The sequence below is a fragment of the Pelmatolapia mariae genome, linkage group LG7 (assembly GCF_036321145.2).
Source record: "Pelmatolapia mariae isolate MD_Pm_ZW linkage group LG7, Pm_UMD_F_2, whole genome shotgun sequence".
In the NCBI taxonomy this organism is placed as follows: Eukaryota; Metazoa; Chordata; class Actinopteri; order Cichliformes; family Cichlidae; genus Pelmatolapia; species Pelmatolapia mariae.
Window position 1 is genome coordinate 35,904,874 of NC_086233.1, and position 16,883 is coordinate 35,921,756.

Below are 16,883 nucleotides of genomic sequence, written 5' to 3' on the forward strand. Positions count from 1 at the left end.
TGATATGGAAATATGAAAACAGGGAGCCTCCTGGGAACACATTTTAAAGATGTTTCCATATGTTTTTTAATCACCGTGACGATGTCACAGGTTTTTACTGACTTTACAAGTTCGTCATTGAGCAGATGTAGTGTGTAAGCAAGCATCATCTGATTCTCACTCTGAAAGCAGAGTCACAGATTGTCTGGCAGATAATAAACCTTGTGTATGCCAGCTAAAGGCTTTTGTGTGACTGCTGTCAGCAGCCTTTCACCGAGCATCGGCTGAGCACTCACGGAGCAGTGATTTTTATAAATCACTTGTTTAAATTCTATCATGAGTCCACATGTGTAATGAGTCTCTAAAGATCTGGTCTGAAAGGTTCTACACTCAAGTTTTAATGGAAGTAGTAACCTTCAGAGATCATTGTAACAAAGACGAGAATGGGGCATTGTGGCGTTCCACAGGGCTCTATTATCGGTCCTCTACTTTTTATTCATGTTTAAATTATAACACAAAATGTTTCTTCCTTTATAACAAATGTACAGAGGTAAACTTGGTTAAAGTTCATATCCTATTATCAGACTGTGACAAAAACTTTTCACATTTAATTTTTCAACCAAACTTAAAACATTTCTTTTTAACTCTTTACCCCTTAAACACCTACTAAATGTAACCCTTGTTTCTCTTTTCTGACTCAAAAGTTTTTTGTCATATTTCAGATATGTCATCTATGACATATTTTATTTTTCAAATATCTTTCAAGAAGGAAAATGCAAAAAAAGAAAATATGCAGTTTAAGATTTTTTTTTTAATTAAGACATCAGAGAATGAAGCGTCATTATTTTTCTTTGCCTTGTGATGTTTGCTTGAACAAAGAATCCGTCACTGAGGCGTCCACAGCTGTCACACGGCTCATAAACATCTCAGTGTGTGAAGAATCCACTGTGAGGCCTTCAGAGGATCTGTGATGGTCTCAGGTGAGCAGTTACCTGTGTGTGAGGATGAGGAGCGACATGTCTGAACTCGTCAATGTATTCACTGAGTGCCTAAAAGAGGAACTCGTGCTGGATCTGACGTCATAAACAATGAAAGCAGTTTTTTTAGACGCTCCATTTATGGTTGTTTGGGAGCTTTCGGTGAGATCATGTGACCTTCACCGGACAAACACTGATATTATCACTTTGGGGAACTTTGGTCAGTGCTGGAATAAAGAAGCAGGTTTGTGGTTTGTTCTCAGATGATGAGCGATGGTTGGCTTTCAGGCCACTTGTTCAGACACATCCGGTTTCTGTGAAGTTTCAGCATCAGACTCGAGCTTCGCCTTGATGGGACAACCTGACAGGCATTTGTGTTCTTTCTGTTCATGTGAGTGACGCGTAATGAGATGGTGAGGAAGGCAATCCCGTTACATCACCACACTGTAATCCCGCTCTGTTTGCTCAGACATGTGACTGGCAGGGTGGAGGATTTCCTCATCAGCTGACCGCAGATGAGTCGACCTGAAGAGAGTCATCAGGAGGAGGGATGGGAAATAAAAAGAGCTGAAGACCACTCCTGATGTGTAATCTAGCTCAGAGTTAGAGAGTTACTCATGCTCAGAATGGATGAGTCGTTTAACTTCTGCTTTTAGACCAGAAACGCTGAGCACAGACGTGCTGTTTGCAGCATGGCCTTTGAGTCTGAAAAAAATAAGTGTAACTGAACATTCATCAGTTTTCAGAGCTCTGACGGCTAAATCGCAGCCTGGCCGCAGCAAGGTGTTTGGCTGCTGAAAGCACGTCTGCTCCCCGCGAGCAGCTGTTTGTCAGCTCAGTAAATTAGGAATCCCGACGCCCTTAACATCAGCCCTGCAGCTACTCAGAAAGCAGCCGCTGCTCACAATAAGAACACATCCGTTTGTCTCTACAGTTTCCTTCCAGGTTTATTCCTGGCACCGTTAGCTTTATTTAGACAGCACTGGGCCTGCCGGAGGTGGAAACTCAGCCTCAATCTTTCAGTCAGCAGCTTAGACAGTAAACGCACCGCGGGAGGCTCGTTCATTGATCGCAGCTCACAGTTTCAGTGGAATTTAAGAAGGTAATGTGGAAAGTGAAACGTGGGAGCAGCTCAGTGAGTGCTGCAGGAACACATTTGTTCCCTGGATGCAAACACAAACCACGTCTGGAACACAATGTGTGTATTTAAGATGATTTTTATGGGGATGTTAAACCGCCAGAAGCCTGATTTATGGTTTCTGTGCACAGACTGATGTGGACTTTGAGCCCAGCAGACAGTTAGAACTGACACTGGTCTGCAGTGTTGGTGTCCTGTGCAGCACACACTAACACTGCAGTATCGATGGCCTGTCACTGAACCTACCTCTCCCTGGGTTTTTTGCACCTTTTGGCTTGCTTTCCAACAACTACTAAACACAAAAGTTTGCAATTTTTGGAGCAGCATATTCCTGCTCTGATTTCACCACTGGCTGAACCTCTGACGTTTACATTGTTTGTATTGTACATACAGCCAACTGTACATCCTGCAGTTACTATGTACAGAAAACAAACTTTGTTCATGCTCCAGCTCTTTAACCTTTAACCTTATATTCCGGCTCTCTCTGTATATAAAACTGTTCTTTTGCACGTCTGCTTAGAAGCAAACTCCATTTCCTGTTTCAGCACTTTGCACAGCGACAAAGTTAAATCTAATCTCCATTCTGCAGATAAGAAACTCTTCATGTCTCATTAAATTCCATATTTAAAATGTTTTGGCTGACACACTCCAATAAGGCCTCTAACCCAGTGAAGACCAGCTGCTTTTATTTCATGTTTTCAGCTTTGTGATCAAAAAGCAGATTTAAAAAAAGTCACGGCTGAAACGGGCGGAATATTTGCCTTTGCTTCATATTTACTTTGTAGTTATCCTCCTGTGATGACACAGAGATCTCGCCTGCTCATAGAGTTCTTCTACAGGAGCGCTGCTTTATTAACTTTTACACATTCAGTGATTACGAGCTCTGGACAGATGGATCCAATCGCCACAGCTGCTGTCGTCATGCTGACCCACAGTTTGCTGAACTGAACACAGCCTTCAGCCATAAAAACCATTGAGATACAAACACAGGACTGCAGCGAGGAGAACTGCCGCGCTCACTAAACCAGAGCATTTACAGTCCATGAGTCTGACCTCCAACACGTTACCGCAGCCTTTTTCTTTTCCTATCATCAGAGAGAGAGCAGGCACAACGTGCTGCTTAAGGTTAAAGTGTCACATTTGAAGCTTTTTGCCTCCTACTTCCTGTTGTTTCCAGCTTGTTAAACACGCTCTGAGTTCAGTCAGATTTGGTGCTTTAAGCTGTAATTCATGTTTTTGAACCACGAGGTCAGGCCTTCAGATTCTTGTCTGGTTAAAATGAGCTTTCAGCTTTTTGACCCCCAGTTCTTGTTGGTTCTCGTCGGAGCAGCTGGAGCGTTTCTCATCGCCTTCTCCTCTGAACACGCCTGCAGTGTTTCTGGAGTGTGAGGATGAGGAGATCTGCTGTCTGTTGGTCTGTCGGCCTGAGACTGAGTAACACAGGAAGTGTGTGTGTGTGTGTGTGTGTGTGTGTGTGATATTTAGCGCTCTGCTTATTATCAGGATTATGTAACAGCGCTGTGGGGTCATGTGATCAGACTGCAGGATAATGACCTCGCAGAGCAGAGGACGTCGAAGAAGCTCTGACTGTTTTCACTAAAACAGTGAAAACAGTCCAGATACATGATGTGATGAGAAGAGCCTGATCTTGAAGGATAGTGTCGGTTCATTTGAGGCTGGTTGATCCTCGGCATCTGTTGACATGTTCAGAGTGAAGGTTACTTACGTGACAGAAACAAAAACAGAGAAGATAACGTGGCATTCACAGGGAGATGATGAACATGAAAATAAAAAAGATGTGGGTTTTATATTCAAACAGTTTTTAAAACAAATAGATGTTGAGAGTGATCGTATGCATGAAGATGTTTGAGTTAAGGAGGATAAATGCAGACATATTTCATGTTTCTCTCTCGCCTGTTTATTGTCCCGAGTTCACCTGCACCATTATAACATTTTACTTCCTGTTTCCCTGTTTGTACCTCGCTGTGTTACTGCCCTTTTCTTCTCCTGAGTGAGTTCACCTGAACCGTTCTGTCCAATCTTTACTTTATTTTCTGCCTTATTGTTATTAATTTGACTTCACCTCTGCTGTACTGTCCCTCTTTCATTCTTTCACCTTTTCTCCTTTCTTCCTGTTCTCACCCTCGTTGTTGTCTCCACTGTCCCGGGTTCACCTGTGTTGTATTTTCCTCTGCTCGGTGCGCAGCTTTGTATAATCTGCTGTGTATCCTGGTTCTGTTCCAGAGCCTCACTTGCTTTCTGTCGTGTAACAGAAACATTCTTTGCTACCTCCTCACTGTTTTTGTGCAAGCGCATCGCTGTGACACGAACTCTGTCGTATTGAAACCAGAAGTTGGGTCACAGCACGTCAGCCTGAGTACGTCAGGGTGGAAAAATTGTGACCTTTCCAAAAGAGATCCCTTTTGTAAAATGTTTGCTTTCTGTCTGACTGAAAGGAAACACTGAAATACGCTTCCTGGAACTGAGATTTCCATCGGGGGCATTCAGCGGCTTACATAATCAGCTCGTTTATTCAGTTTTATGTTGGAGGAGGTGGGAAATACACCACGCTGAAATAACCCCAAATTATCTGCTCAGCTGTAAACCATTTAATGTCATTACACAGCAGATGTCAACAGCTGGACACACACACACACAGAGGGCGAGTGGAGGATTATTAGCAGCAGATTTCTGGGGAATCCCGGAGCTTTGGAGAGAAAGCCGAGGCCTGTTTTGCACAGGGAAGTGAAAGTTTCTGACGTTTGTTCTATTTAACAATCAGAGGAAATAGAAATGCTTCATCATGAATCCTCCTTACATTCAGAAGAAGTGAGATATGTCAGTGGTAGTAGTGTTGGTGAGTTTCACAGCAGCTGTGCCGATCCTGAGCGGTTTTAATAGTTGCCTGTGAAGCTCAGATTCTCTGGCAGGTAAATCACCAGAACAGAAACACAGACGGTCCATCGTTCACCGTTTGGATCCTCAGCAGCATGAGCACATTCCTCTCATACCTCCACAGCAGAGATGGCCGTTAATCCTGCTGCTCGGGTAGCGTGGCTGCGCTCAGACCTGCCGGCTGACCGGCTGCAGTTATTTCTGGTGGTTTTCCTGCTCTCTGGAAGTAGGCCACGCATTCCTGAGGATCGGCCTCACTGCCAGTACAGCTGCTGATCACAGGAGATTAGCGGTGCGGTCACGGTATCTGGGTCTGCCAGAGTCTGAGGCGGCTCTCTGAGACTCATCCCGCCACCTCATTCTGCTCCATTTCACATATCCTGGATTTTATGGAGTGCAGATCCTGCTCGCACACTTCCTTGGCTCAGGGCGGCAGAGCTCACAGCTCAGCGGCGTTTCTGGGAAAGGTTCAAACTGACGCTGCTGTGAGGCTACAGAGCAGAAATGAAGTCAGCAGATTTAGTTTTTCATTCCTATCAGCTGCTGTGGAGAAACTTAATTTCAGCCAGTTAATAATGATGTGGTAATATAATCTACTAGATTCTCCTGAAACGTCCTTTTCGTGAGTGTTTCAGTGTTAGAGATGGAGCACAGCCTTTTCTTTGTGCCTGAGATCCTGGTGTGGTGTCCGGGGTCTGCATTTCTCTGTGTATTTATAGTTCGCTGTATTTCACAGTGTCAACTGTGGGCCGTGGACGCTTTCTGGTGCTTTGCTGCTGGTCTTTGGTTGAAATGCACATCGCGAGCTGCTGTTTTTCACCTTTGACCTTTGAGTCCTGAGCTGCTAACAGTGGTGACAGCAGCAGCAGATGTGAAGCCACATTCAGTGACCTTTAAAGCAGAAACCAGAGCTCGGATCCTCTTTAAAATAGTCCTCGACGAGGAAAGCTGCGCAGAGATGAGAATGAATGAATGAGGAGCAGCTGCTGCCAGGCTGACAGAGGCCATCGGCTCAGTCTGAGGATTAACACTTCAGTGTGTTAAAACAGAGGAACACACACACACACACAGTGAGGCCTGGAAAAAGACAAACACTCCCAACCAGAGGGCTCCTGTTAACACATGCGTGGGTCTGCACGTGCTCAGTAACCCCCAGATGATCTGAGCTGTGTGCTCTAATAAACTATGAAGCCTTTATCAATCAGATCCTTTGATACTGATCATCTCTGATATGGAGACTAAATGTTTATCAACCACAAAGTTCAACCTTCAGTCCTGATCAGAGAAAAATGATAAAGTGTACCGGGAGAGTGCACTTCAGTGATTCACCTCTTTAAACTGTATTTGGTTTAAAGCTTGCTCGGCTGTTGGAGCCTTTTGGAGCATTTTTAATGGCATCACCTAATTTGGCTGCTGTGCGGGTAGTTCGTGTCACAGTGGCCATGTTTGTCTGTTATATACAGTATATGGGTGCTGGCTCTGCAGCTGCTTCATGAGATAGTTATGGAAATATAAAATTATTTATGGGCTGAAGCATCTCCACCCTGTAAACAACGAGTCTCAGTGAAGACAGCAGCAGCTTCACGGCTCTCAGCGGGACAGCGAGGGGTCGGCTGAGGTCGATGATGTCCCCTGAAATCTCTTGGCAGCGTTTTAAGCAGATTTCTGCTCCCGTGTGATGTTTTGTTCTGAGCCGGGTCGTCGCCGTGGCCCAGTTATCGCCTCGCTCTGTGTGCAGCAGTGAAAGCAGAGACGGGATCGTCCCTCATCAATATGGAGCGAGGGTGACTCTGCAGACTTCTCTGTGTGGCCTCTCCGGCTTCGTGAACGCATTTCTATTTCAGGTCGAAGGCTGTAAATATTTAAACAGCAAATATTCCAGCAGGATGAGTGACGCCAGGAGGAGCGAGGCGAGACTGTGAACAGTCAGCAGACCTGTTTGTGTTCACAGTGATGAACTGATTCAAACATCAGATGAGCCTTAAATACGGTTCTTTACTGTCACGTCACATTACTGAAACGTGAAACTGTCAGAGTAACAGACTGCTGTGTTTACAGGCTAATCGGAACCGGAGAGTTTGGTGTTATGAATTTATGTAGAGAGCTAAATCGTGGCCAAAAAAGTCACTGAAATAAAAGAAAATCTCTCTTTAATAAGTGAATAAAACAGGGCAGCAGAGCGCGAGCACTGGAAATTCTTCATAATGACTCCAACATTCAGCTTCAGCAGAGAAAAATTGAAAAATGAGACCGTTTAAAAAGTGGAACGATCAGATTTTTGTCAGCGTTGCTTGAAAAACTTCCAGAGGGTCGGACTGGCTGCAGACTAACTTCCTGTTTCAGCTCTGGAATAACCTTCTCGCTGCAGACGTTCTCTCACAAATCCTCAAAGTCGTCCTCACAACAGAGGAGGAAATGAAATCGGAGGTCTGGGGAGTTTTTGAATGGAGTGAAACTACTTCTCTCATTTTCCAAACATCCCAGTGGGAGTTTCCTGGAGACGGGTACACTTTCCCCTCCTCCTCCTCTCTGCGAGTGGAGGCTGTTCCCTTTTATGGCTGACAGCAAAGGAGCAGGAGGGAGGACATGACTCCTCTACCTGCTGATGGTGTCTGAGGGGGGAGGAACATTCCTGTTCCTTGAAATCAGGTCTTTGTGGGTTTCTACGTGACTCTTCTCAGTCAGAGGGAGGAGGAGGAGAAGGAGGAGGAGGAGTTATTAGGCTGTGGCCTAATTCAGGACACACAGCCGGATGTGTGAGCCGGATGTGTGAGCCGTCAGCTGCGTCCACTGATGAAATAAACATCTGATCTCCGGCCGTGGCAGCAAAGCTCAGCAGCAGGTTAGAAACAAACTGTAGCTGAAATGACTTTGAGGAGCAGGAGCTCCTGCAGCCACACAGCCGGTGGCAAAGACCTGCAGAAATACTCAGATCTAAAATATCCCAGTACTTCCGGCTGCTCTGCAGTACTCGGGTTTAATAAAATGGTTATAATAGAGCTGTTTTTCCTTACAAATAATCGTCTCTGACCGTAACTCTGACTGTGTCTGTGACGCTGGCTTCAGGCCAGCAGAGCCAGCAGCTGCAGACACTTTGAGAGAACGCACACGATCAATAAGCCTAATGGTTTAAGTGCTGCTGAGACGGACGGACAGACGGGCTGTGAGTGATGTCTGAGGCAGCTGATGTAAAAACATCCGTCAGAAACAAATCTGCTTCATTTCTTTGAGACGTAGCCACCATGACGCCACCCGTAGATTTATAATCACCTGTTCTGGAGCCTGTAGGTAAGTTAGCAGCGTGCTTAGTTCCATGATGGCATTAAAAATGCTCCAAAAGGCTCCATGTTGTTATGAAGGAGGAAACTTTTTGTGCTTTGACAAACAAAAGTAAAATTTAAACATCAATAAAAAGCAGAGGATCGATAATAGATGCCTGTGGAACTCCTTTGGGTTTTTGTTACCCACTCTGATGGTTACTGCTTCCAGAAAAACTCTGGTTTGGGTGTAAAATATTTACGGCTGGATTTTTAGAGGATCATTAAAGATGTGAACTCATGTTTCTTAACACAAACTCTCAATCCTCACAATAACTTAGACGTGTTTATTTCTGCTGTAAAACTCGCTGGATATTAGAGGAACTGCAGGTTTTGGCTCCTCAGCCATCACTTTGCTTTTCAGCTCTGGAGCTTGATGATTGGTTCTCACTGCAGCTGAACGTTTGAGATGCAGTTTTGTGTAATATCAGTGACTCACAATGATGACAGGAAGCTGTTAGAAGGTCACAGCTCGAAACCTTGGCCTTCCTGCTCCGGAGAGCAAAATGATCTGTCATACCTGCTGGTCTGCTGCTCTGAAGGCACACTGGGACGAAAAGCCAGATTAACAGATTGATCTGACCAGGAAGAATTATTCTGAAAATCCTGGAGATTCAACATCAGTCAGCTCAAAATGTGGCAGGTCACCACTGCGCACATCTGCCACAAATCATCCGACATCACGAGTACATCTGGCATTTAATTTGTGTAAATGTTCACGGTGACAGAAAAAAAAGTAGGTCTTCAGTGCCGAGCTGCAGGAGGCTTGCATTATCTCTCTGCAGGTTAGGTGTGTGTGTGTGTGTGTGTGTGTGTGTGTGTGTGTCAGATAAAGCCAGATCACAGTATTATTCTGCTGCTGATGCCCTGAAAATCAAGTGAGTAATCCAGGCACTGGCTATGGAGCGTGCTCAGTGTTGTTCGTGCAGCAGAGTTAATCATGTTATCAGCTCCTCAAAGCAGCAGAGTGATGCATTGGGCGTGTCTCTGTTAGCGGCTGAATGATCAGCGCTCTACAACAACAAACACCCAGGTGGAGCTGAGTGTCGGAGAGTACATTATGAAAAACTTAAAACCAGGAGAACATAAGGAATGCTAATTCAAAATGTGGAAACTGATGAGATTTTCAAAATAAAACAGGAAATAACAGCAACTCAAACGTGTTTTAGAACGCCAAGTGGTAACAGTACAGGAGGGCGTGTCACACGCTTCCTGAGGTCATCCGTCATCCACCCTCATCAGTACATCCATCCAAAGATGGAGAGCTCTAATCATTTCATAAAGTGCAGCTTAGAGTTATAAAGAGAACACATGGCTACAAGCTCAAACTAACCCAGTCCAGTTTTCACACACTGAGATGCCGAAGAGCAAGAAACAAACATGGATGGAAAAAGATATTAAAATGATTTAAAAACATGGTTTGAGTAAGAAACTGAATCCCGGCGGAGCTCGCGTGAACCTCCTCAAGCAGTCGCCGGCTGGGCTCTGAGCTGTTCGATGAGGAGGGAGCCATAATGATGATGAAGGAAAAAGGATGGCTGTGTTGATCTGCAGATGGCAGCTTTTCTTTGTTTACCAGAAAAACACACGAGGGATCACACAGGAAGTGTGTGCGTGATTTTAATCGTATTTTTATCCACAGCGGGAACACAAACGATGAGGACACCTTATAAATGGAGACGTGCACAGGAACGGCGTTCAGCCCTGCAGGAAACTGAAGTCAGAGAGCCGCCTGTGTGCAGCTCTGAGCTCAGACCTGTTACTGCTTTACAGAAATCTCGCCTTGTTATAAGTTATAATAACAGTGGGAGAGAGTAGAAGAAAAACGCCCTGCAGAGCACCAGAGCTGAGACACTGAACTAAACATCTCTGCCTCGAAGTTTAACCTTTCACCTCCTATAACCATTTCCCCTTTTAAGTATCTTTATCAGCAGGTCATGCTTGAAGAAAATTCAGAGCTCTCGTCATGAAATTCTCCCCAGTAACACAAACACATTTATTCCTCCGCACTTTTAAATTACATAAAAATGAGGGGAAAAAATGATCCTGAATCTGAATCCAGGCTGAACTTTGACCTCAGAGACCCTCAGCTGTGTGCACTGGCTAAACCTGCAGCTAAACCCAGGACTGACCTTAAACTGTGGTTTACAGAGGAGGACCAGGCGCCCCCTGCTGGTGGGACTCTGCTCTGCAGCATGAAGTCACAGCTGGACGTTGCTGCCACCTTGTGGCCGAATTCATAAAAGCTTCTGCTGCTGCAGGTTCTTACTAAAGACAAGTAAATGGAGTTTAGTGTGAAGAATTATTGTTGCCTGTAGATGTCTGTGAGTCTTCAGTTATTTAAATTTGTGCCAGCGGTTTATTATTAAAAAAAAACAACTACAAATCTAGAGGCAAGAACAGGAGAAACTTCCAGAAGCTGGAGGCGGATTTGCCTTGAGATCTGTCTGACTGGCAGATCAGTGTCCACCCAGCATCCTGGTCCAACATCATAATTTATTGTTTTATATCTGAAATGCTGGAGGAGAACTTTTCCTCCCTGATAACAGCAGAGCAGCTGCCTCTTCTGTTCCTAAAACCAGAGCATCCTGCTTTCTGTACGTATGATGGTTTCTCTGTGATGTTTCGGGAATGTCCTACTTCCTCTGCAGAGAAAATCTGTTTCCTGTTTCCTGTATTAAAGTGTCTTTGATGTTCTCGCTGTTGCAGGTGAGCTGCTGAGCCAGCCGCGGCCCGAAGGCCTCACCGAGATCGTCTGTCCAAAGAATGGCTCGGAGCGGGTCAACGTGGCCCTCGTTTACCCCCCGACCCCCACCGTGCTCAGCCCCTGTCTCAAATGAAGCCCCGCCCACCCATCTACCCCGACCTGGCTCGTCTTCACTGCGTCACCAGAGCCTCCACCTCCGACCTCTGGCTTCCATCGTCTGTCACCTTTCTGAGCCACCAACCACCACTTCGCCTCCTCCACAGTCAGAGCGAGCAGCTCGACGGGTCTCTGCTTCACGTGTACGTCAGTAATTACAGAACACAGCAGCGAAGGTCAGAGATCACCAGATGCACGTTTTTTTGTTTTGTTATGTTTGTATTTTTGTTTACAAACATTCAGGTGATACAAATAAAAAATAATGATTTCGTTTATCAGCTTTATAAAAACAACGGACACTGCGATGGATAGAAAACCTCCACATTTTATAATCTGTAACACCAAACATTCCGTTTAATCAGGTTATTTATTTTTTATATTTCAAAAAAATTATAATAAAAATAAATTAATAATACTGTATGAACAAATATTACTTGTATTGTGATATTACACTGAGGAGAGTGTGATCTGACACGCTGCCTTAAAAGGGAGTTTTTCCTTCCCACTGTCACCAAAGCGCTTGGTCACAGGGGGCCATCTGATTGTTGGGGCTTCACTGTATTGTTGTAGAGTCTTTATCTTATCTTAATATAAAGCGCCTGGAGGTAACTGTTGTTGTGATTTGAAGCTGTATGAGTCAAATTAAATTGAAATTAATTTTTTTACTATTATCTTTATATTTTTATATTTCAAAGTATAAAAAAGTATATTTTTTATACAATGACCGTACTCTGTCGTATTCCTGGTGTTTATTTTTCCTTTTGAAGTTTTATTTGCTTTTCTTATTTTTCTTACTTTGATTTTATGTAAACGTTGATACAGTTACATTTTTTACGTGACCGTCAGACCGAGTGAATTAAAGACTCTTTGATTTCACCTGGCGGCTATTTAACTTCCTGTTTGTGTTGCAGGTCTCTGACGCCTCTTCACGTCGCACTGAGCGGTATCTGAAGAGCTTCAGTGAGCCCGACGCGATCCACACAGTCTGTAGCATCTAATGAGGGTTCCTCCTCCTCGTCCTCGGTCCTGATACCGAGGCGCGCTGCTTCACACATTTCTCTCTGAACAGTAACGCCCACTTCCTCCTGTGTGAATCTACGGCTGTAAAGACTGAAGGACATTTGGATTTTCTGTTATTTCGTACAGTTTGTCGGGAGGAGTCTGTGAAACTGAGGTTCGGGTCGCCGCTGGAGACACAGAGCGACTCTGATCACGACGCGCTCTGCGGGAGATCTCAGGTGTTCATGGGACGGACGTACCTGCAGGCAGCAGGAAGACGGCGGTCACAGTTACTGATGTGTGCGCACAGTTTGTCTCTGTGACAGGATTACCGCAGACTGCAGGACTTTGGCCTCAAACATGTCTCTCACACACACACACACACATCCAAGCTCTTTGTTTCCATGCAACATCATTTTGACGATCTCTGATTATAAGCTATTAAGCAGTGCTCATTTAGCAGGAGGACTTAAACGCAGTTACAGCATCAACGCTGTATCAAGCATCAGGAAGTGTTCATTTCACACAGACAATGGAAAATATCAGCAACTCACACATGACTGCAAGAAAATAATGGGAAATAATGCTTACCAATGGGAAACAGTGGGATTTAATGGTTAGCAATACAAAAGCAATGGGAAAACAATGCAAACCAGTATGAAACAACGGCTAACAATGGGGGAAAAAATGGATGATAATGTTTCACAATTAGAAAATGATGGAAATTAAAGGTAACAATTACAAAACTATTATGGGTTAAAAATGCAGAAATCATGAAAATTAATGATTCACAATTTAAAAATGAGGTTACTAGCTAACAGTGTAGAAACTGTTAGCAGTGCAGAAATAATGAGAATTACTGTTTCACAATTAGAAAACATTGGAAATTATTGGTGATTGGCTCTGTTACTTCTGGGAGAATGGGGATGAGCTAACGGGGAAACGCATAAGTCTTAAAACCACATGTGACAAAAACAGCAGGAAGTTCAACCATTTTTCCTCTGGCGTGTTTTACCCCATTAGTGACCTTAATTAATAAATGAACTTAAGTTCATGAAATAAGTAAATGAACAAAGTTCTAGAAGCTCTGAGAGCATCAGGGCTTTGAGAGGGACATTTTTTCTTTTACTGTCTCTCCTTCTCTGACGTTCATCAAATTAGGTTCAGTTCATCTCCCATGAAACCCATGAAAAAAGCAGCACTGGCAGGACCATGTAGCCGTTCACTGAACATTTCTTTTTTTTGTTATTATCTCATGAATATATTTCTCCTAAAACATTTCGGGCTGGGACAACAACAGTCACATGATCACATATTATCATGTGTGCAACTATAAACACAATCACAGTGTTTAACCGTGTGACACAAACGTTATTCACGACACACTGTAATGGAACTGAACAGGTAACGAGGTTTCAGAGTGAATTTATTTAAAAAAAAATAAAACTTTTTTTTTAACGTGAAGATGATGAAACTGATTTTTTTCAGCCGTGAGAAACGGGAATGCTGAGTGTGGAGATCCTCTGACTGAGCTGTTCAAACATTTCCACAGTGTGGGGTGTGCAATGGTGTGGGGCTGCTGAGGTTTCAGAGCCTGTGGTCTGCACTCGCTCTCAGACACACTGTGATGAACACACTGATGTGAAGGTAGCAGACGAGCCTTCGGGCCGAGGATGTGGCACGTGTACAGATATTTATGCGTCTTCTAATGAAACCACAGTGATTTCTACATGTTGAACTTCTTTTCACTGTCTGATGAAAACACTGACACTGGCTGATGGGAAAATGTTGTTGTTTGTAAATAATATCTTTATTTTTGTATGTTGGCCTGAGGTGTCGCCACTCGAGCTTTGACTTTCTTTACAGTGCAATGATGTGCATGACTCACTGTGAGGCTGCACACGGGGTTTTCTATGTAGCTCCTTCCAGCGTCTCACAGTTCATCATGAAATACCAAATAAACAATGACTGCTTTAATACCTGCAGGCCATGTCATTCATTCACGCTCTTCACACAGTTTCACCTTTTCACTGGGAAAATATACAGTTTGTAGGTCACAACTGCACAAACATGGTCCAGAGGCCCAGTTCAGTTTAGAATTCAATTAGGAGAAGACTAGCCGTCAGCTAGCAGCTACAACCACCTGTGTTGCCATCCACCTGTCAGTCAAAAGGCCACACCCCCAATAATGCAAACTTTAAGCCTTGATACAGTTTAAACAGGTGAGTTCTAGTTATTTCTGCTGTAAAGTTTCAACATGGGTCTCATTGCTGCCTCTGCTGGATGTCAGAGGAACTGCAGTTTTTTGTGCCACAGCTTCATGTATGAACTCTTGGGTGGAGCATTTTTGTGCAGCAGATAACTGGAGGAGTCCTTGAAGTGAATACAAGCACTTATATTTTTAAAATGAAAAATCATCAGACACTTGAAATTCCTCATAAAGCATTTTGTTTCCAGCTTGTGAAAAAAAAAGACCACCACTGAATCAATTTTAATTAGAATTTATCTTCCCCACTAGAGGGAAGTCAAGTAAAGTAAAATCAGGAAAACACATTATAACACATTCATTCATACTACGAATATTTTTTGATTTCAGGCCCTCCGAATACACGAGTGGTTCCAGAATCAGTTCTTTATAATTAGCAGCATTTTTCATTTCATAAGTCGAGTAGATATCCACACAAAAACCTTTAAAATGTCAAAAACTGTATCAGTTTCACTCCTCCTGTCACAGCCTCATTGTGGGGGATTTATCACAGTGGGAATAACCTACAGCAGGTTCATGTCTGTGACATTGAAAAGCAGAAGCTAACGCTGGTAGTTTGATCGGTTTATCATCATTCACAAAGTGCATTCTGGGTAAACCTATTTTTTTTTAATAAAAGAAGCATGAGGCCAAGCAGAAGATCTTTGTGAGTGAGTGAGAGAGGCTGAGATGGTTTGAGCATGTGCAGACGAGGGAGGGTGGAGGATGAGGATAGAGTTGCCAGGTATTTATACAGTCAGTACTGTGGTGGAGACTCACTGAAAACCAGGAGTAACCTGAACATGAATGTAGCTTTAAATTTTAGTGGAAGAGTCCATTTTTTCCCCCCATCTTATCTTGTAGTGATGTGTCATGTGCAAAAGCATCAGAAGAACCAACTCCCATCGAGTGAGAGCCGGTTCCCCACTTGTTGTGTTGCCACAGTATTTAACTGTCTTCCCAGATACATCGCACACGGCATCATTTCTATGCTGAACGTAAACGCAGTTATGATCTGTGAACAAAGTCAAGATTGTATTTTTTGTGGTCTACAGTGGTCCCTCGTTTATCGCAGGAGTTATGTTCTAAAAATAACCCGCCATAGGTGAAATCCACAAAGTAGTCAGCTTCATTTTTTACAATTATTATAGATGTTTTAAGGCTGTAAAACCCCTCACTACACACTTTATACACTGTTCTCAGACAGGCATCAACATTTTCACACGTTTCTCTCTTGTTTAAACACTCTCAAAGTTCAAAGTTCATAGAAAAATGAGTCCAGTATTATAGAATGAAACCAAAGATCACACACTGTTTTCACGTCCAGAATATGGGAATAGAGCAGCTGCAAGAGAATTCAACAGCAATGAATCAATGGTACGGAAGTAGAGGAAGCAAGAAGAATGAGTTAAATAACGTTTGACTTATCTGACTGTTTTGTTTTGCTTAATGCGCCTTATAATCTGAAAAATACAGTAACTTCTACATTCCGTTAGCATGTCCAGAAGTCCAACTTTTTGTGCAATGTTTAGCATCTTCCTCTGCCTTTGACAGTGCAACACATTTCGTCGACATTGTTGTGTTTGTTGGAGAGAAAACTTACAACATACAGTACAGCACTTTATGTAAATTTGACAAGTTAAACGCATTCTGTACTGTACAGGCGACACAGCACGGAGGAGATTGATTGACAATGCTCTACAGCCGATCAGGACGTAGAACACAATGAGCTGTAACAAACAAACAAAAAAACATGAATGAGAGGCAGAAGGCGACTGTAGTTCTTATTAACAGGGTATTGCCGACTATCCCGCTAATTGCGGAGTTTACTTTTGTCTGTATGTCATATTTATGATTAAAAACAAATTTAATCAAATGAGATATTATAATTTTTCATATGGGAATTGATCCTGCAACATAAAATGCTGGTATTGGAAGTATCGATATTCCTCAGTCAGTGAGTGAGACAGTAGACTGCGGTGAGAATGAGAGTCCAAGTGCATCGTAAAAACATGTAAATATGACTGACAACCATAAACGAAGCAGCATCTCGCTCCAGTTTAAAGAAGAAGCAGATACTAACTAAGAGGAGAAACTGCATCAGCTCATCCAAGCTGAGGCATTTGATTATTCTGAATGTCAACCTGCACTGAGGACATACTGTTTGGCTGCTGAGTTTGGTTCTGTTTCTGTTGTGTGGATTTGTTTGCAGTGCTTTGTTTTTGTGTTGAATTAAAATCAAAAGTTTGATTAAAATATCATACAAAAGTAAGAATGCCTGCTTTTCTAACAGAACAAATACACAATATTAGGCAATTATAAGGCATCTCATACAAAAACACTAAATGCAAAAGGGTTTATCAACACACAGAGCATTCATATTTGTCAAATATGAGGCTACAGATGATAATAAATTAAGAGCCATTTGGGAGCCAAAAGTGCCAGCTCTTCTTTGGGATTCGTGCCACAA

The 16,883-nt window shown here is 43.2% G+C and overlaps 1 protein-coding gene across 2 annotated transcripts in view; it reads left to right on the forward strand.

Moving 5' to 3' along the window:
- The window catches only part of mfhas1 (multifunctional ROCO family signaling regulator 1), a 26,116-nt gene extending 11,973 nt beyond the window's left edge, over nt 1-14,143 (forward strand). The window contains exons 2-3 of one of the 2 annotated variants that reach the window (XM_063478918.1): nt 11,016-11,345; nt 12,081-14,143. In XM_063478918.1, coding sequence (XP_063334988.1) covers nt 11,016-11,146 — 131 coding nt within the window. In that variant the 3' untranslated portion in view covers nt 11,147-11,345; nt 12,081-14,143. The remainder of the gene's footprint in view (nt 1-11,015; nt 11,346-12,080) is intronic. The other variant, XM_063478919.1, reaches the window with a different exon arrangement.
- Nucleotides 14,144-16,883: the final 2,740 nt, after the last annotated feature.